We start from the raw sequence: 20,623 nt of genomic DNA on the forward strand, positions 1-20,623 counted from the left end.
ATCATTCTTTTTGTTTTCAGAAAAATGGATACAGTGCTCCGGTATTCCTCTTCAACATCTCCGATTTTTTGTACCTCAAGATTTAAAACTACTAAGAATTTGGATCTACGATTTTTCTCTCATTTTTTTTGAACATTTTTTTGACTGTACACTCACTGAAGACTTAGATTTCCCCTGTCTAGAATAAGGTTGAAAGAAGCCTAGAGCCTGATACCAAAACACCAAAATCATTCAAATTCTGCTTATTACGTACACATATGAATTCTTGTTGAAATGAGTCAATGACTTCCCTAAAAATATTAAAAATACATGAGGGTTCGTCTGGTGACATCAGTGTATTCTTGTCTATTTGTAGAATCAAAAAAAGATTTCTCATTTTTTAGAGTGCTCCAAAATTGGGGTGAATGTGAAAAGATTGGGTTAAAAATTAGCGAGTGTGGGACATTTTACAATTCTCTACTTTTCCAGGGTCCCATGATTTCAAAAACTACCGTAAGCAAAAACCCTGAATAAAAGTTTTTAAATCCGGAATACCTGAAAACCTGGTATGTACCTGGTATGTAAAACCTGTAATAGAAGGGCCCCCGTACTCTCAAGTTTAAGCTGAATTATCTTGGTTCCTGTGCACGATATCAAAAATATGTCAACTGACAAAATACTTCTGATATTATGATAAACAATTTATTAGTTGGCAACTTTTCGTTATCTTCTACGGCAACCAAGATAAATTGGCTCAAAGTTGATTCTTATGGAGCTCATCTAATACAAATTTTGGTAGATTCACAGAAAATTTTTTAAAAAACATTTCAATAAAATTCTAAAATCTAAAAACACACCGAACAACGAAATTGGTCGTTAGGGAAAGTTTTCTAGTCCCCCGCAGCCGCGGCCAGCTTGTGAAGATTTTAAGTTTTTTCCGGGTTTTTAGTGTTTTTTTCATATTTCAAAGTTATTTAAAAAGGATTTTCAAAATATTCTAGGAGAAAAGTTATCAAAACAAAACCTGAAAAAACCTGAAAAATCCAAGTTCAAAATTCCAAAAATTCAAGTGACTCCGGCCACCGTGGACTAGAAAACTCAAACTCGTCCCTAACGCCCAACTTCGTTTTTCGATGCGATTTTCTCATTTTAGGTATTTTAGATATATCTTTTATCTTATTTTAAAGAATATAAGATTCCTAGAGAATAAATAACAGGAAAATAAAAGTTTTTTTGAAAAAGAAACCTGGAAGCAATCAGTGAAAAATATCTTTTTATCTCGAAAAAAGAGCAAACAAGAAGGACGTGCATTTTTGATCTTTTTCTGGAAAATCAAAAATAAGACTATCTGTGTATTTATCTTCTTAAAGCAATCTTCTCTTCACCGTGGGAATTTTCGAAAAGATGAAAATCAAAAAATACAAATCGCTGCGAAAGAAATCTATAAATTATGGATAAGATTAGGGAGAGAAAGAAAAAAGAAGCATCGAGTTGAAGGGAACTGTTAGAGTAGAGCAAATAAAAAATGAAACTGTTTGATTTTTTCGTCTGTTTGGGATCAGATTTCAACTGTTTTAAAAAGAGAAAGATGTTGGCAAATTTTTTTTGGCCAAAAGTCAACAGGATGAGGAACATATCGGATGTATACTTCCTGATTAACCTACGCTGTTTGATAAGCCAGGAAATCTATTTTGGAGAATTTCAATATCTAGTTCATAATCCTAAAACTTCTATTTTTGAAAAATCCTTACATGAAGAATAGAAAGAATGCGTGCACAAGTCCATGAGAATACACTTCTCCCACGCCCAAGGTACCAGTTGGAGCAAAGAAATTATTTTCGCAAGTTCTTAGAATGATGTTTTTGTAGTCCTGGGAAAAAAAGGAGCGGAATCTTAGAGATTAACATACCACAAAAACTGTAATAGAAAGGTCCCCAAACTTTCAACTTTGAGCCGATTCATCTCGGTTCCTGTCAAAGATAAAAAACTTGTCAATGCTCAAACTTGATATTGAGGGAGCCCTTCTATTAAGGGTTTTTTCGGTATACGTCTTAGAAAAAGTCCCTTGGAAACTTTGCAATCTGCCGAAAATTCGAAATGTTGATTTTAAAAGATTCGGAATCTTTAAAAACTTTTAAACCTGGAAATCGACGAATTTCAGATCTTCAGAATCTCAAAACTTTCCTTCTGGAATCTTGAAATCCCTGAATTCAAAACTTCATGTGTTTTTTAGTTTATAAATTTTACAATTTCACAACTTCCAATAGTAAGAAGTACGGAAATCATAAAATTTCACAATTTTTCTGGATTTCGACACATTTCTAGAGATTTTTATTGAATTGAAATCAGGAAACACTGATTTCAGAATAGCGAAAATTTCAGTATTCAACAAGTTTCCGAAAATCCAGAAATAAGGAAAAAACGAAAATCTGAATCACCAAGAAGCTTAAGGAGGAGAATGTTTTTTCTTCTATTTCACATATTATGCGTCAGTAGTTCTCATAGTTCTTTAAAATTGTATCGATTCTATTTCTCTCACCACGTCATCTGAAAATGAAAAACGTCATTTTCAGAGAGGACTTCTGATCTTCTGAACGAAAAATCCAGGAAGGTAAGAACATTGAACATAAAAGAAAGACAATAAAAAATAAAAAATTAAACTGCTGGGTATGCTGGGTATATATAATATACCTTTTTATTTTCTAAAAAGATTTTTGTGTTTTTTTTTCCAGACAAGATTTCTCTGAAAATGAAGAATAAGAAATGAATGAATTGTTCTAAGGAAGACAAATGAAGAAAAGGTAGTCCAATTGTCTAATTGTCCTGTGCTCCTGCTCTCTAGTGATTCATCAGTGCAAATATTTGCTCCAACATAGGGACCGGAAATTGATGAACAGGACGAGAAATGGAGAATCATGTTAAATGTTCTTTATTTAAATATTATTACTTTCTTTGTAGACAACAATTAATTTCGAACCGTATCAATGTTATGGAATAGAAATTGAAAGGAGAGAAAACAAGAAAAAGTGAACTAATTGGATCTACAAACTCCGTTTGGTTCGATTTTCATGTTGTGACGAGAGAAGTCGATGAATGCCTGAAACATTTAAAACTTAACAGTTGAATAATTTTAAAAAATAGATTTGGGATAAGTTTGAGAAAAATCTAGATTTGGTGTTCAAAGTAGTTTAGAAACGAAAAATTCTGCTATTTTAAAATTTCAGAATCCAAAGTTTTTTGTATGGTTTTAAAAGATCCTGACCGTCCCTGACCGTCAACTTTTTGATCTCGATTATCTCAATTTCTGTGAAAGATTTCAAAAAGTTGTCAACTTATAAATTGTTTATCGTAATGTCACCAATATTTTGCTAGTTTACAAATTTTTGATACCTTTCACAGGAACCGAGAAAATATGACTCGAAGTTGACGGGCAGAGTCAAACGTTTTTTTAGAGATTTTACGGTTTTTGGAACTACGACAAGGCTTCAGAACGAATTTCAGAAAATAGAAGATCAAAACTTTAGAATTTCTGAATAACCCTTCGCCACATCTCCTTTTCCCCTTATTAACAAACCTTGGACACCTCAACCAACGCGGCATTCTGTGGTTCACTGGAGCTCCGCCCCGAGCTATTATTATGATTAGTTCTTCGTCGATGAATCGGTGTTGAAACTAAAATTCGCTCCTCAAGTTCATACATCGGATCACAGTTGAGACCCTCTTTACATGGAATAAATACTGGTGCTGGCTTTCTGAACAAAAATGGATTATGAAGATAAGAGAACATTGTAATTTACCTTTCGAAAACACTTTTGAAATCTATTCGTTCTGTGTATGCATGCTTTTTGATTGCTTCCAATCCGACTAAACGTTTTTCTTTGTCGAATTTCAGCATTGCATTGATAAAGTGGATGAGATCTGTTGGCCAATGAGCAGGATAGGGAATCGAGGCATCGCGAAACGCTACATAGGCCTGAAAACTGATATGGTTAGGAAATTATTTGGTGAACTAATCTAATAAATTGATTACAGTTTTGAATTCCCGCGCGGTGAGAAACTTAGGCCACGGTGGTAGGCTGGCTTTTTAATTGGCTAACAGTGGTTTTTTACGTTTTTACGTGCCGGAGACAGAAGAGAGAAAAATCCGGAAAAATTGATACCTTAAAAAGCTTCCACCATCGTAGCCTAGGATTTTCGCTGCGCGGGAACTCAAATCGTCCCTATATTCGGTACCGTTTTTTAAGTTTCAGAAGTGCGTTTTTTTGAAGATTTTTGAATTTAAAAAAATTAATAACAGCAGTTTAAGTGTTTTTTAGTTGACAACTTTTTTCTAGATGCTGCCTTTAAATCGACGAAGTTTGTTTGACAAAAGAATCCAAACTTTCTGAAAAACTTGAAGATTTTAGAAGATTCCACCACTTTTGTAATAAAAAAAGGGAATTCACAAATTCGCGCTCTGCGAAATTCCAGCTTCTTTTCAAAATTAAGTGCCTGAATCCTCAGCGGTATTGAAGTACTTGAAAGTATGGAATCATCAGGAAGTTATGCTTCTCCAAGTTTTCATTTAATTCCATCCCCACCTCTTCTGGTTTAGTTCTTGAGCTAAATTCAAACGGTGTCCTTCCACGAAGCATTTCATAATAACAAACTCCCAATGCCCACCAATCCACTCGACTATCATAACCATCCTCCAATTCTAAATACGTTGCATATATCTCCGGTGCCATATACGGTCTCGTCCCAGAATACGACGTTGCCAATTGATCATCTGCCAATTGAGTCGCCAAATTCAAATCCGTCAAGTGGGCGTGTCCTTGTTCATCGAGCAAAATGTTCTCTGGTTTGATGTCTCGATGCACTATTTTCATCTCGTGTAAGTACTCCACTGCCAAACAAATCTCACATAAATACAATTTAGCTCTGAAAAGAAAGAAATAATAAGAGATTTAGAGAGGTTGTTATATCAAATGATCATAAGAGATACTAACCGATCTTCAGCGAACTTTCCCTGTTGACTCAAATGATACCGGAGATCTCCTCCAAGTAATAGATCAGACACCATATACATGTAGTCCGGATCCTAAAATAGCTTATAAATTAAAATATGGAGTCCGAATTCAAAATACCTGGAATGTGTACCATAGGTTCACAATAAAAGGATGTGATATTTTGCTGAGCAATGTGAGCTCTCTGATTACATTGGCAGCCACTCCCTTCTCTATACACCTCCGTTTGTTCATATATTTCAGCGCAAAATACTTTTTCGTCTTCCTTTCCTGCACAATACAAACTTTTCCAAACGCTCCTCGCCCGATGCTCCGGATGATTGAAAAGTGCTGAAGACACGGTGCGACTCCAGATTTTCCGGAGCTGGAGACGTGCGACGTGACGTCACTGCCACGTCTGACCACGCCCATTCGGCCTCCCATTCATCTGAATTACTCGAAATAAAAGGAGAAAGGAAATAACAAGATGGACATGTAATAAAAATGATAAATAAAAAGAGGGATAAAGAAAAGAAAAGAACAGTATTTGCACTAGGAAGGGAGTGAAACTTGGCGACGGGGGAAAACTTCAAAATAAGAGTAAAAAGAGTCAAGAGTTGGAAAGAAAAGAAAAGAAAAGAAGAAGAAAAGATTTTCCCACGATCATAAGTACTATTAGAGATAGAGAAATGGAAAGTGCGAGAAAGAACAAATCTATGGGGTTTAGGAAGTTTATAAGTGGAGTAACCATTGGCAAAAACTCAAATTATGATGTCCAAAGAATCTGTTGATTTTGATTCGAAAGGTATCCAGTGTCTCAGAAATAGAAATCTTGAAATTGGCCGATTATCTGATTATCTGAATTTCCAAATTAGTGGGAGACTTTCGATCTGTTTTTTCTAGGCCACCGTAGTTGATGATACAGAAATGGTCTATCATGTACATGATGTGTTTTCTAGGCCAACTTTTAACATACTGTTAACTTTTCTTTTAACATACTTTTAACTTTTCCAAGTTGAGTTTTCGGCTCTTTATGACAAGGGGGCCATGAGAAAAGGGGGGGGTCTGTTGGATATTCGAACTCTTTGAACATTTTTCATCAATTTTTGAAAATTTCAGTTTATGTCATTTTTTGTACAATTTTGTTCAGTTTTTTGTTACTAAGCCTCAAATTAATCTAATATTAGCTGAAAAAATTTAAATCACACAGTTACAGTAGCAAAAATAGTGTTGTTCATGCAAAAAACCGGTCTAAACTGAAATTTTTTTGAGTGTCGAATTTTTGTGGAAACAACGAAATTTTCATAGAAACATCCGAAAAACTTGAAAAAATTGGTGAATCTTAACTTAGTCCACATTTTACCTATGCCCCCCCCCTTTTTTCATGGGCCCCCCATTTCGCTTGGGCCCCCCTTTGACCATGGGCCCCCCTTTTCTCATGGCCCCCCCCCCCCCTCTTGTCATAAAGAGCCGAGTTTTCTAGGTCACCAACTAAAAACACCCAATGTTTCAAATCTTTCAATATCAAAATTTGAGAATCTTGGAATTCGGATCTCTGAAAAAAAAATCATGAACTAAGTGTGTGAAAAAAAATTGTCATGAGCTCGAAATTAATAATGATTTGGAACTATGTACCTGGATCACCGTTCCAATTGGTCAAAGTATGGAAATTCAAAAACCTTGAACTAGCATAAAACTTGAGTAAAACGTTGTACTCACTAGGGAAGGCCCCAACTCGGGTGTGGCGATACGGGTGGTGACCTATATCATTTGAAAGCTGACATTTTCCTGATTCCAAATCTGTTTTCAAAAAGTGCTTTGTAGTTTTCGAGAAAATTGGGTCGAAAGTTTCGAAAAATGACGTGGATTTTCAGTCTCATTTCCCTTCCTCACGTATATAAGTTTTGAAGCGTAGAAACGTGGAAGCGTGGTCGAATGGTTAGTGAGGAAGATTATGAATCGGCTACTCTCTGGTTCGACTCCATCGAGCTGCTATACTTTTTTTGAATTTTTTCTTCGCTTTTTTCCGGTGACTGTATCTGACTTCTAGGTGATCCTATATGGTTCCATATACTTGGAATTGGTTTCCATTTTGATTTTAACTGTTTTTCCTTTTATTTTCGAAACTTTTTGTTTTCATCTATTTTTCCACAATTTTCAAAGGATTGTGATCCATTGAAGATTCTAGACAAACCTCATATTTTTGATTTTGCTCAAACTATTGTCATTGGTCCTTTTGGGCACGCTGATCACAGAACTGAAGTCAGTTTTTCCACCCCGGCCTTGTGAAAAAAGTTATGAGCTATAAAAGTGACTACAGTACTAATTTCTCATTTTTGAAGTGAGTTTCTGAAGGAATTATTGACTTTATTTGGGGATATTCAAATGTTATTCGTATTTTGTATGCGTGTCTACAATCTGAAGAAGTTTTCTCTTTTTTTCGAAAAAAAATTTTGTTGAAAATATCGTCGTGGGGTGCCGCCTTGGCATTTTTTCAATTTTCGGAAATTTTTTAATGTGCTAGAATTAGTTCAAAACAAAGAGAATAAATAAAAAAAGTTGTTTCACGAGATAACCTATGTCGATAACCTATGTCCATTTTTACAAGTCAGATACGGTCACCGGAAAGAACGAAGAAAATATTCAAAAAAAAATTAGCAGCTCGAGGGAGTCGAACCAGAGAGTAGCCGATTCATATTCTTCCTCACTAACCATTCGACGTCAGGGAAATGAGATTGAAAATCCACGTCATTTTTCGAAACTTTCGACCCAATTTTCTCAAAAACTACCGCGACAAAGCACTTTTTGAAAACAGATTTGGAATCAGGAAAATGTCAGTTTTCAAATGATATAGGTCACCACCCGTATCGCCACACCCGAGTTGGGGCCTTCCCTAGTAAGCTCAAATTTGGAGTGCATAAATTCAAATAATGCTTCAGTAAACTGGCCAAGTTTCAAACTATTTAATCAACTTTGAGCTGAGTTATCACTTGTCAAAGTTGCTTTATCTCATGAAAATCACAACAAACATTACGCCTTTCATCTTTGGACAATCATAACAAGACTTTCGGAAATGTTTTGAAAATCCCAGTAACTTTGAATCGAACGTAAAACTACATTACTACCAATTTTCATGCTTCCAAGGTGCTTACGTCTGAAGATATACCCGTTCTTATCAGTCCGGGCGATTGTGGGCCACTTGGTAAATGTGGGATTTTAATTTTGCTCATCAGGATGATTCAAAGTGTGAGAAATCTAAGAGCTCTAGAAATGATTGAATTCCAATTTTCGTTTCAGAATTAGTAAAAAATTTAGTAGTTCGGTGTGGGAAAGCAGCCAAAATACTCCCACACTCCAAAATAGAAAGATATGTTTACAAATAGTGTAGCTTATTCAGAGACCGCCTCTTCTCCGCCTCTTCATCTTCTTCTATTCCCACACCCAAATTTTAATTAATTTTGTTTCTTTTCCTTCTTGAGATGCTTACTCTTTCCGCCTATCTTCTTGTGCCAGTTACTTCTTGAATTGGCATGATTATTATGAGTAAAAGTGGAGGAGAGAAGAGAGAAATGACCCGAAAAGGGGAAGGAATAAGAAAGAAGAAGGAAAAACGAAGAAGAAAAAGTTGAGGAAAACGAAGAAAGAAGAAGAAGGTCCGTGAATACGGAGAACGAAGAAGAAGAAAAAGGAGGGATCGAATCTGTTGGAGCAGCGTCACGCCTAATTGTCTGCATTCAACTTTCTGCCACTTTCTGCAAGAATCCACGATGAACTTTTTGAGGAAGAAGACATCGAGGAAAGGGTATGGATAAACAGATGGCGTTGAATTCTGAAGTTTGTTACGAAAAAAAGACAGGGGGATTATAAGGGAAGTATATGAATTATTTCTCTTTTTTTTCGGATTGGTCAGTGGATTGGAAACCATCATAAAGAAGAGGAAACGGGAGGGCGAAAAAGAGAGTTTCATGGTTCAGTGGAATGACGTATGAACTTACATAGATTGGTTTTTCATTGAGGTTGAAAGGACTTACATTGAATCCTGTTATAAAAGGGCCCTTTAACTTTCAATTTCGAGCCAGGGTTGTTCGAAACGGAATTCTGAAATTCCGAAAATTTTAAAATCGGAATGTTCCGAAATTCTGAATTTTTTAAAATTGGATCATTCCGAGATTCCTAAATTCCAAAGTTTTGAAAATCGGAATATTCCGAGATTCTGAAATTCCGAAATTTTGAAAGTTGGAATTTTCGACATTCAGAAAAATTCCGGAAGGCCATTTTGAATATCCCTGCTTTGAGCCATGTTTTCTCGATTACCGTCAAAGATATGAAAAAGTTGTCCACTGATAAATTGTTTACCATAATGTCAGCAACATTTTATCAGTTAACACATTTTTTACATCTTTCACGGGAACCGAGATAATTGAGCTCAAAGTGCACATAAGGTTAGCTTCTATGAGAGCAAATACGGTATGTAATTTCGGATAATTTTCGCTCCCCAGATTCCATCTTGAAATTTGAAAATCTTAAATTATCGAAACTCAGATTCTCAGTTTCTCAAATTAAGGCTTCCATTCGGTCGGTAAATTTAGCCGACCGACCGAAATGGAAGCCTTATCTCAAATCTCTGTTATTCGGAACTTGCTGAGTTAGGTAACCATAGAATCTCCTAATCTCAGAAAAAAAAATTAAGAATTTCGAAATGTTAAACGTTTTGATGATTTTTAAAACTCAATCTTTCTGGAAAACTGAGCATCTGGAACTCTAAAAGTTCTAAGTTGAATTTCCAGGACCTTGCTATTACAGGTAATCGCCGAAATCAAAAATTTCTAACTTTTGGAAAAAATCGCATAAAGTTCTCAAAATATCAAATCACGAGATATTCATTTCCAAAGATTTCAGAATCTCTCAGAACTACATGGACTACAGAATCTCAAAATCAAAGCCTTACGGAATCTTAAAATCCGTCCACCTTTGCTTGACAATTAGTAGAAAGTGCAATCTTAAATTTGTATTTTGTGTTAGGAATCCCACTAATAAACTCTATAGAGATCATCTAATCCAAGTGCTCTCCCAAATTTTCGATTCATTATTTTCATCTCGTTTTCACGAGATTTGCTCCTCCGATTCCTCCCCGCTCATCTCTCATCATTAGCCATCCCCCACAGATAAAATAAGCACAAAACAGAAATAAACAAATCTTTGAAGCTCAGAGCAAAAAAACTTGAAAGAGTGAGACAAACATTTTTTCTCACACACCGGAAAGATGACTTTGGGAAGAAATTTGGAGCAAAAAAAACAGAAAAACAGAATAGAATTTAAAGAGTGTCACAACTTTGAAATGAAAAAAAAACAAGATCCCAAAATGAAATCGAAAGGTTTGATGGGTGAAGAGAAAAATGAGAAAAAGGAAGGAAAAAACTACTCGAAAATTCATAGAAAAGAAGGGAAAAAGGGTGAAGTGTTCTGCTGAAAAATGAGGGGAAAATTTTCCGGAAAATGGAAAAAAATGATTCAGAATCTTCTATTTTTTTTGGAATTTATGACACAGGAATCTGAAGCGATTTTGGCGTTTTTTCTTTACAATGCTGTAATAAAAATCAAGGATGTGTAAGAGAAACGCCGGTGACCGTAGCCCAAATTCCCACAACGAAAACTACCGTAACCTAAAAATGTTTTTGTTTTCTGAGTGTTTCGTACGTTTTCAGACAATTTTTAACTATCAAAAAATTTAACTTTCCGGCTTGTTTAGTGAAAAATAACAGAATTATCCGCGAAAATGTCGGAAAATAAAAGTTTTTAACAGTGAAAATTTTTATCGAAAACGCACGAAAATCAAGAAAAATAATCCGGAAAATAAACATATTTGAAGGTTACTGTAATTGTCGTTGTGGGACCTTCCGCTTATTGTTCCGTTTGGAAGAGCGAACTACCGTATCTTTTGAGACTATTTCAAATATGATGTTCCTTTTTTTATTTTTCGACGGTTTTAACCGTTTTTTTCGATGTCAATAAGTATTTAAAAAATAGTTGAAATGGTAAAAATCAATTTAAAAAACTATGAAAACCGACGAAAAATCGAGAAAATCGGTAGGAAAATAATATTTAAAATAGGCTCAAAGTATACGGTAGTTTGCTCTTGCGCCTTTGAGAACATTTCAACGAGATATTCGCTCACAACCTATTCCCTCAGACATTGATGATAAATAACAACCGGACAATTCAATCTGAGCCAACTATGAATGGACTGAATAAGAATTTAATTAATGTTTGATGAAAATTCTAAAAAATTACTCTATCGGCAACAGTATCCTCCTTTCATAGCATTCCTCCTATTTTTTCTAGACCCTCTTTCAAAACACATCCGCTGAAACACGCTCATCCAAAAATATTTTAGATGGGATGTCATTAATCAAATTCTCACCCCATCCATCAATTTCAGGTAATGTGTGAGACACAGAAAATGAAGAAGGAGGAGAAAACAAACGAAGACAAAACAGACGGACGACATCTGTATTAGCAGTGCCATGTGCTCTCCTCCTCCTGCCGCAGCAGCACAACCTCCCCATCGATTCTTCTTCTTCTCTCTTTTAGTGTCTCTTCTCTTCTCCCGTTTTGAGCAAAAAGGAGGAGCAAAAAGAAGAGGGAGAGAGTCTCCGCATGTCAACGCGCGGCGGGCAAAAGAGGAAGCTCAGCTTAAACCTAATCATATTTGCAGGCGGCTCAGCAGGGAGGGATGACACCATTCTGTGAACTTGGAATAGTTTTTATTGATCAATGTATTGTCAAAGTTAAATATGTTAAAGTTAAAAAAAAAGAAGAAGAAGAAGAAGAAGAGTATTTAATTGGATCCATTTGCTTTGAAGAATGCGTTAGACTTCTGAATAATCTGCGGGAATCTCAAATTCCTCTGCGTCCGATCACCAATCCAAGCCGATAGTTTGCTTTTTGTGGACTCCAAAGCATATCTATCATCAAACAGGTAGACGGCAGCATAATCTTTTCTATGGCGGATAGCTCTTCCGATAGACTGGTTCACTGAATGCATGCACATCGATTCGTACAGCATATTTCCTCCATTAGCCATTTGAGAGTCCAGGAATCTCATTCTTTCTCGAAGTTCCACACCAGTTTTGTTAGGATACGGTAGTCCGATGACGATTACAGCACGACCCAATTCGTCTGAGAAGTTGATGCCTTCACTCATTTTGCCACCCATCACAGCAAACAGAATTGCTCCTCTTGATGACTTGGCAGCGGTACTGTAGTCTGATAGCATGGTTGAAGATGATTGACGTGTTTCAGCAAACACACTTTTCTTTCTCTGTAAAAATCATTTAGGAACATCCATGAAATTCTAAGCCACCCCAATCTGCTCCATGATTTTGGTCTCTTTCATTTTCTTGATCAAATCGGTAAGAATTTCATAAGAAGGCACGAAGATAACAACACCATTAGGAATGTGTTGAGATAAGACTTGAAGAGTTCTTCCAATCGATTTCAGCGTCTCTGGATTCTGTCGAGTTTTGTAGGTCAATTGGAATGGCTTCCCATCCACTGTTTTTTGAATAGTAACTGCTAAAAGCTGGGAGTCATTAATGACATGAGCACAAGAGAATCGACGAATAGCATCTGGGCCAACGGATCCTCGAGAAAGAGTTTCAACAAGAAGTTCGGATGGTTCCATGGTTCCACCAACAAGTACAGTAGCTCGACAGGCTTTCACAACTTCTGCCAAACGGTCAGCAGGATTCAGGAGAATGTATCGATACTTAGGATCTTTAGTCTTATCGATCAAAATTCGTCCATCTTCGCATTTGTTTGTCAAGGCATCAATAAATGATTTCAGCGAGAAAAGTGGAGATGAAACTGTAATTTGTGGTCTAACTTCTTCTTGATTTTCCTCCGCTTTTATCTTCTCTGCTTCTTCTTTTTTAACCATCAACTTCTGAATTCCAGTGAGCTTTGGTTTTTCATTCTCCTTCTTCAAATCCTGAAAAATGCCTTTGAATTAGAGAACCCAGATATTTGGAAATCTCTTATAACAACTCTTACAATTGACGCTCGCATCGATTGTAGATAAAATCCATGAAACTTTTTGCACAAGTCAGACTTTTCAATATAAGTCGCCAATTTGAACAGATTGAGCTCCAGAATATTCAAATTTCTCGACAGTTGAGCCATGGTCATCACGTCTTCTTTGGATTGACTGTTGAGAAAAATGAGCATCTTGCTGGTGAGCTGTTCCAGTTGTTTCATATACAGTAGATTTTTGGCTTTCAAGCGAAGTTTATATTTAGCATTGTACTCTCGAATCAGTCGGAGGGCGAGGGACAACGACTTTTCAGAGATTTCCGCAGAATATAAACTATCTGAAAATGTTTTTTTTCACAGAATGTAATTAGAGATTGAACATACTAATGGTTGTGAGGACATTGTGAGCTTCATCCAACACAATCACATTATCTTTCAAATCGATTCCCCACGCATTTCGGGTTCCTTCATGAAGAAGAACTTGGTACGGCAGCAGAACTAGTTGGCACTGAGGAACTGCTTTTCTGGAGGCAAAGTACGGACACCCTTTTGATGAAACTCCTTCTTTTGTTACTTGAATAGTCGTTTTCAGCTTATTTGCCAACACACCATTGACTAAGTCTTCAATTTGTGTTGAGCTATAGAACTCACAAGACTTTGAGCACGATTTTTTCTTCTTCTCCCCTCCATCTTCAGTCTTCTGCTTTTTATCTTTATCTGACGTTCCATTTTTTCTCAATTCCATGCACTTTTCATTGATCAAATGGTTTAGTTTTAGTTTCTTCACTTCCTCATTCACACATAGGTTACCCCTGGAACTACATGTCACAACTCTCGGCTGAAATCTAGTTTTCCCAAGTTCATCGACAAGTTGTTCCAGTTGAGAATGAGTTCGGGAGGCATAGAAAATCTGAATCAATTTTTAATTTTTTTTTTTGGGGTTCAAATATCAGATTTTTATTACTTTCAAGCATTTAGGAGACTCCTGGTCCTCCTCTTCATCATCTTTGTTATTGTGTAGTTCCGACCCAGATTCTCCATCGGAATGATATTCTTCAGATGGCGCTGCCTCCTGAAAATAGTCTTATTTCCCTGTCATATTGTGTATTATCACTCACATCCTTCGGTTCATCATCTGCGAGCGCAAAGTCTGCGTCTCTTGCTGGCGCTTTTCTCTTCCTAGAAACGTCAACCATTCCCTGTTTTGCCAGATCGATTCTTGTTGTTAATCTGAATCAACTTTACATAATTAGAGGTTGATTACTCTTAGATTAACCGTTTTCTCTTCTCAATCGCTTCCATTACTTCACTTTCTTCCTTTTCCGCTTCCAATGACAACTTGAGCGCGTCTTCCCAAGAAGCACCACTTTTTTTACTCTCCGCAATATTTTCTTGAATTTTCCTCAATTTTTCGTTTAGCTCCGTTTCAATACGATTTTCCTCATTTTCCAGCCATGTCAATGTTGAGCACAGAACACTCAATGATTTACCAGTTCCAGTTGGCGACTCGAAAATTCCAACTTTTCCGTCTTCAATGCAATCTCGAATTTCTCGCATTAAACGAAGTTGGATGTCGTATGGTTGGAATGGAAACGAGAACTCTTCCATTTTAGGACGACTTCTACACCAGAAAGGATGAAGGAAAATCTCGGTGAGCTGATACTAAATATGAACACCAAGCTTCGAACTACTAAACAATTCAACACTCTTGGTCCAGGAGATTCACAAATTTATGTTGAAATTTCAAAAATCATTCACATTAGATGCATAAAAGTCAAAGTCAAAGTCAAAAAAATAGGTAGTTTCATTTCATGATGAGTTAGAAAATTTTGGGGTGAGCTTCGATGCGATCAATAGTCTTTTGGTAGGATTCCATGAGTCTGTCATACATTTGAGTGAGAGTTGAGAATTTGGTCTCCTCGTCCATTTCCCCACACGCAGCTTGCCGAAGTTCCTCCTGGGTCAACGCCAGATTCAAACGCTTCCAATCGCGTTCCGATCTTTTCATTGGTGCGTAGAGGCGTCTTTTAACGTCGATTCTTTGAGCTTTCAAATCTTCCTTGTCTTTTTTGTTCGTCTGGCGGAAACGAAGAATTTCGTAAACTCTCCGCGATTGCGCTTTCGAGATCTTCAGCTTGTCAAGCGCTGCCATGCGCATTTTGTCGGAAAATCCATTTTTGAGATTTTCGGAAGAGAATTCAGGAAGATTCATGCAATTGATGCAATCCACGTAGTCACGCAGGAAGGTGAACTGGTCTCCAGGTGATTCCACAGTCACATCGAATACTTCTGGAGTGGCGCGAAGATCGCGAAGGAAGGATTCCATGAATTGTGCACCAATTCCGGATTTTCTGTATTGTGGAAGCAGAAGCATTTGAGCAATGCGTGGACGAACTTTCTCGAAATAGTTGTAGAACTTGTAGAGAGTGGCGAATCCAGCAACTTTTGCAATAGTACTTCCGTCTCCTTCTCCTGTATCGCATCTTTCATATCTAGAAAAACAAAGCAGTTGATAGTTATGGTTTTTTAGGAAACTAACATGAAATAATGAAGCCAGTTCTCTTCGGTGTTATCGGTAAGCGAGCAGCACTCAATGAAGCTGAAATTTGTGATAATTCGAAATTGAAAAACTGCATTAAAAAACAACATACAACATTCCAAGTGTCTGGATTCTTTCGAGGAATAAATTAAAGTCTTCCGATTGCTCAGTCACTCTGTAGACTTCGAAATTTTTTCCTTTGCTCTGGAACTTGTGCACCATCTCTCCATATGGCTGGAAATTCTTCTGACTAATCAGCTTCTGATTGAATGCCCCTTTCTCAGTAACAAGCACATTGGGTCTGACATCGATGTGCACTAGCTTATCTTCAATATCGTCCGCTTCAAGTCCGTTGTCGTTTTTGGCTTTGCTCGAGTAACAAATGTTGATATAACTGTAGAGGGTTTGAGCAGAGTGGTGAATTGTCACTTCTAAATCAGCGTATCCATAGATTGTTTCTTCCTCACCGAAGTGTTGATAGACCATGTCCGGAGAATAGCGAGGTGCGGTGTTCATCTCGTTGATGTCTTGCACTGAAACGCAACTCTTTTGAAAAATACATTTTTGAACTAAAATCTCACCAAAAGTCATTTTGACAGCTTGCAAGCCATCCGAAATGTATTTTCGGTTCCTGTCGACGTTCGTGAGATCCTCCATGACCATCCTGAAACTTGAGGAAGGTTAAATTTTCTGATTGTTATTTATTGTACCAACTATTTATCCTGACAGGCAGAAAAAATAAAAAAGATGTGAAGAGAGAAGCAGTGCAAACAGAAATATTCAATTTCAAATGAATGCGGATTGTTTCGCGGCAACACTCCGTAAATCGACACGCGAGTGACTCTTTTCGGTGCGAGACCTCTAAATGTCTCACCCACACTGCGACTCTCGCGCGTGCGCAGTCTCTCGCACCTGCGGACTTGTTGTCAGCCGTCTCGCGGTGGAATGTGTTCACCACTTTCTCTTCGTTGCCGGCTACTCTCTCCCTCCTCGTTGCCGCTTTTTTTTCGAAATACCACCAGCGAGTTGGCATGTTGCCAGCAGCATATTGAGGTATCTCTGTTTTTTCTCATCGCTTCGGATGGGCAAGAATCGATCTAAGATGCTTCGTTTGCTTTTGAAGCAAAACCTCTTTCACATTTTCTTGATTTTTAATTAGTTTCTTGATTGTTACCTGTGTGTTATTCTTCGAGTAGAGCTGTTTTTATGATTCATTGCATCATTTTATTAGTGATTTACAATTTTAATTTTTTAATAATACCTTGATACAAAGGCGATAAATCTGAAAAACGCATCTAGCGGAGCTCTATAGATGTTTGTTTGTTTATGAAAATTTTGAGTAAATAAACAAAATATCATCTTACAGTTATTCTCTTTCGAATGAAACCTCCAATTTATTTCCCTATTTCATTTAACGAAATATATGAGACAGTACTGAACTGAAATTCGAAATTTGCAGGAGTATAGCAGTTGATTCGGGCGTGTATCTCTTCACAAATTGATGGGAATCCCATCAAATGATGTATGAGTGTTCGCAAAGAACAGGTTGGTTGAATATGGAATAAAAGAAATTATCTTCATCATAGTATTGAAGGAGAACCTCAGTCCAAAAACTCTATCTTCGAGTCCATCAAATTGTATGGTGGTAAAGGCCGGCATAATTCCAGCCTCACTTTCCTCGTTCCCTGGTATGGAACATGATCGTTCGGGTTTCAATGGACTGTCGCAGGAAACACCTCCCAACGGAATCTCGCAGTACATTGAAGACCCCCTTACGTTTGATGATGAGCGAGAAGTAGAAGTAGGCATTATTTTAATTATTATTTTTTACTATGACGCAGCAAAACTTCTCAAATTCAATTTTTAGGCTGTTGCGGATGCGTCGGAACCTCATACAAAGCCATTACCTGTCACTGTGCCGCCCACGAATACAACTCCAGAATCTATTCCACCAGTGAAAACATCAAATCCTGCACCGAATGAGGTTTCTTCCAATCAAACGCTCCCTCCACTTCATATTAATGTGAACGATTGTTCAAAAGCAGACTCGGTAAGTATTTTTATTAATAAAAATACATATTTTCGTCAGACAACATGTTTTAGAACAACACAAACTCACAAGATCCTGAGTCGTCTAGCAATGGTTCGAATAATGAAAAGAAGACATTCCAACATCCTTCTATTCGAATTCCTCAACGACCGAACACTTCTTCCAATCCGGCTCAAGTAATCATGGGTCCTCCGAGCAGTACGAATACCCAAGTACTTCTCAGTCCTGCAGGAAATTTGCAAAACGGTTTTCCGTATGTAAAACTTTCGTGAACGGTTTTTTCACACTTAATTTTCAGACGCAAATCGTCTAGCGACTACTCACCCGGATTCGGTCGCTCAATGCACAAAGGAAATAAGACAACTCATCCGCTGGCTGCTCAAAGGAGTACTTCATCATCTGTTCGCTCACCTAACATTTCGGTTGGAGGACAGTCCAGTAGACCGCCTAGTGCAATGGCATCACCCAGCGGAGGACGGAAAGAACACGAACTGGTCAGACGACGAGCGCTGGTAGACCGGATAACAAAATCTCGAGGGCCTGATTATGTACATTTATTGCCACAAACCGAAGGTCTATCACATACACAGACTTCAATTTTGTTGAGGAAGCACCGAGGAACTTTGGCGAATGAAGGAATGCCGTGTGCTATGCAAAACATGCTAGAGTGTAGTCCTGAATCAGACAGATCCGAACATTTGATGAAGGAAAAAATTAAAGACGCTAATTTGAAGAGATCACGACACGTCAATACTGATGAACTCACTGACGTCAGTGATCTTGAAGACGATTTGGAAGAAGATTTAGGTCCGGATTCACGCGAGAGAAAAAGTGTGAACAGTGCTCCTCGATGGATCCCTAAACGGATGAGATATGCCGGAATGTTAGCGAGAACGGAAACTTTGCTCGAAGAAAAAACTGCGCTGTTAGGAATGCTAGAATCTCAACAAACCGTAATGAACAGTTCTTCTGGCGTGCGATTTGTTGGAGAGGAGATGATACCCCGCCGTAGGAGACAACTAAATGGAATGTATTTTCTCTACGATAAATCTACGCTACGAAGAGCAACTCCTCATAAATTCGGATGTGCAAGAGCAATGCCAATTCAGTCTTGGACAAAGAGAGAACTACATGAAGATGTTTTTTGGTGTGTTTTGAGTTCAAAAAAAAACAAAACAAATTGATTATTTTTCAGTGAGTCAACGATTCAAAAAACGCAGAATGCAGGATCAGTCGTAAAGTCTTCTATGTCGCCCAACGATAAATGGGTAGCTATTGCACCGCATAGCTCGATTCCTCATCTAACAAATGGAGAAACTCGAGAGATCACTGAGTACGATTATGAAGAATACAAGGCTGGTGAAGGGATGAAGCGAGTGAATGAGCTATCCTCTCTTGATCCGATGGAATTCATTCTTTCTTCTGATTGTAAGTTTTTTTCAAATTAGGCATTTTCAATTGTTTTGTGCTGCAGTTAACACTATCGAGGATCGTCAAATGGCATACATGCATCGGCTTTCAACAGCGCCTTCGAATGCAATTCGCAAAAAACACGGCAAGTCGATTCATTTCGAGAGGGACTATCGAAAGACGGCGGAACAGTATACGACAGTAAAGTGAGTTTTGAAAAAAAGAGAAAAAAAACAAATTCTGAGCTTAGGAAAAGTACGGATAAAAAGAAGGAACGAAAGTCGATAGGAGAGGCGAGTGATGATGAAGAACAGGAAGAAGTTGAACCGAAGGCGGAAACGAAGAAAAGATCTCGTGGAAGGCCGGCAGCATCAAGAAGAAGACATGGAAGAGCGAATGCGAGGGATCTAGGAATTTATGTAGATTACCTATTCGACGAGTTGCACGAAGATATATGCGTTAAGCAGCTGCCGAACAAAGTTGCATATGCCGTTAGTTTTTTCTTCCTCCCAATGATCATAAAATGCTCGGTTTCAGAACATTGCTGTCCCTGTATGGTACAAAATACCGGATGATTATTGGGAAGACGTTCCGAGCTCAAGTTCGGCTCCTGATGATTTGTTCCTCACAAACGCTAAACAACATCACAAGCTGATGCACGCTGAGCGACAAAGGATTATTGTAAGAATAATTTTCAAATATCCTATTTTAATCCTGTTTTCGCTTTTTCCAGCAAGAGACGACGGATAAGAAGACTCGAAACCGTCAGAACAAATCAGCCGCCGCCACACCAGCTCATAATCCATTCAATGAAGATTTGGAAATGGATGGTTTTCCTCCATTCGATATGGCCGCGTTCGAGAGTAATGCTACCTCGTCGCGCCTCTACGCATCCGTTGAAAAACCGTACGAACAACGGGATTTCCTCAACAACCACAGCTCCCAGTCATCTAAATAGTGTCATTATGCCATCTGTGAATGCAGTTCGACTCATTTCATTTCCCCGATTTTCACCCATACACATGAATGCTGAATCTCTGTTTCATCTCTCCCTCTCATCTAAAAATGATCTCTAGTTTCAGCGATAACCCCATTATTCTTACTTGACGAACTCTGATTTGTATATTAAAATGAAAACCTCTCCTAGCTTGATTTCGTCACAAAATGTTCCCGGTTCCGTATTTAACGACGGTTTTGTCGGTGAATATCCCCGAATCTCAACTCATTCTAGCTATCGCTCTCTCTTTCTCTCTCAAAAACATTTTCGTCACTTTTCTCAGTATATGTCAAGTTGTTTTTTTCCATCCAATTTTCATACTTTGCCACTGTTGATTTGTTGTTCTCACGTATATCTTTTCTCTATAAGTTCATCCAAAAAATCACCTCTTCACACTCGGCCCCCTTAACCATGCACATCGTTACACCTCCTTTTGTTTTTTTTTATCATAAACTCCAATTTTTGAAACTCTCTCTCTCTCTCTCTCTCTCTCTGGTTTACACTATTGATTTTTGTATTGTACTAAACTGAAAATGCCGGTCGTCACCCGTGTGTATGCATTGTCATTTTTGAAAGAAATATGAAATTGAACAGGAAAAAAATATGTGTTTTCAAAATTCAGTCACATGCGA

The 20,623-nt window shown here is 37.7% G+C and overlaps 5 protein-coding genes across 5 annotated transcripts; 2 read left to right on the plus strand and 3 right to left on the minus strand.

Annotated features, from left to right (window-relative positions):
• Nucleotides 1-3,010: 3,010 nt before the first annotated feature.
• On the minus strand, nucleotides 3,011-5,396 carry CBG18395 (the record flags this gene model as incomplete). Its single annotated transcript, XM_002642345.1, has 6 exons — nucleotides 3,011-3,076; nucleotides 3,554-3,731; nucleotides 3,777-3,952; nucleotides 4,560-4,899; nucleotides 4,968-5,059; nucleotides 5,106-5,396. The coding sequence occupies 6 exons, from the start codon at nucleotides 5,394-5,396 to the stop codon at nucleotides 3,011-3,013; spliced, it is 1,143 nt and encodes a 380-aa protein (XP_002642391.1).
• Nucleotides 5,397-10,302: 4,906 nt separating this feature from the next.
• Nucleotides 10,303-10,434, plus strand: CBG26006 (the record flags this gene model as incomplete). The annotated part of the gene is made up of 1 exon (XM_045243708.1): nucleotides 10,303-10,434. One exon carries the CDS (start codon nucleotides 10,303-10,305, stop codon nucleotides 10,432-10,434), a length of 132 nt encoding a protein of 43 aa, XP_045100095.1.
• Nucleotides 10,435-11,802: 1,368 nt separating this feature from the next.
• Cbr-chl-1 lies at nucleotides 11,803-14,603 on the minus strand (the record flags this gene model as incomplete). Its single annotated transcript, XM_002642344.1, has 7 exons — nucleotides 11,803-12,285; nucleotides 12,328-12,954; nucleotides 13,017-13,333; nucleotides 13,380-13,905; nucleotides 13,960-14,067; nucleotides 14,114-14,225; nucleotides 14,272-14,603. 7 exons carry the CDS (start codon nucleotides 14,601-14,603, stop codon nucleotides 11,803-11,805), a joined length of 2,505 nt encoding a protein of 834 aa, XP_002642390.1.
• A 211-nt stretch (nucleotides 14,604-14,814) lies between these two features.
• Nucleotides 14,815-16,197, minus strand: Cbr-tag-235 (the record flags this gene model as incomplete). The annotated part of the gene is made up of 4 exons (XM_002642343.2): nucleotides 14,815-15,487; nucleotides 15,535-15,594; nucleotides 15,647-16,067; nucleotides 16,116-16,197. 4 exons carry the CDS (start codon nucleotides 16,195-16,197, stop codon nucleotides 14,815-14,817), a joined length of 1,236 nt encoding a protein of 411 aa, XP_002642389.2.
• An 838-nt stretch (nucleotides 16,198-17,035) lies between these two features.
• On the plus strand, nucleotides 17,036-19,952 carry CBG18392 (the record flags this gene model as incomplete). Its single annotated transcript, XM_002642342.2, has 10 exons — nucleotides 17,036-17,056; nucleotides 17,129-17,335; nucleotides 17,402-17,584; nucleotides 17,638-17,837; nucleotides 17,883-18,731; nucleotides 18,780-19,012; nucleotides 19,059-19,200; nucleotides 19,245-19,485; nucleotides 19,532-19,675; nucleotides 19,728-19,952. 10 exons carry the CDS (start codon nucleotides 17,036-17,038, stop codon nucleotides 19,950-19,952), a joined length of 2,445 nt encoding a protein of 814 aa, XP_002642388.2.
• Nucleotides 19,953-20,623: the final 671 nt, after the last annotated feature.

Source organism: Caenorhabditis briggsae (genome assembly GCF_000004555.2).
Source record: "Caenorhabditis briggsae complete genome, chrIII, whole genome shotgun sequence".
Classification (NCBI taxonomy): Eukaryota; Metazoa; Nematoda; class Chromadorea; order Rhabditida; family Rhabditidae; genus Caenorhabditis; species Caenorhabditis briggsae.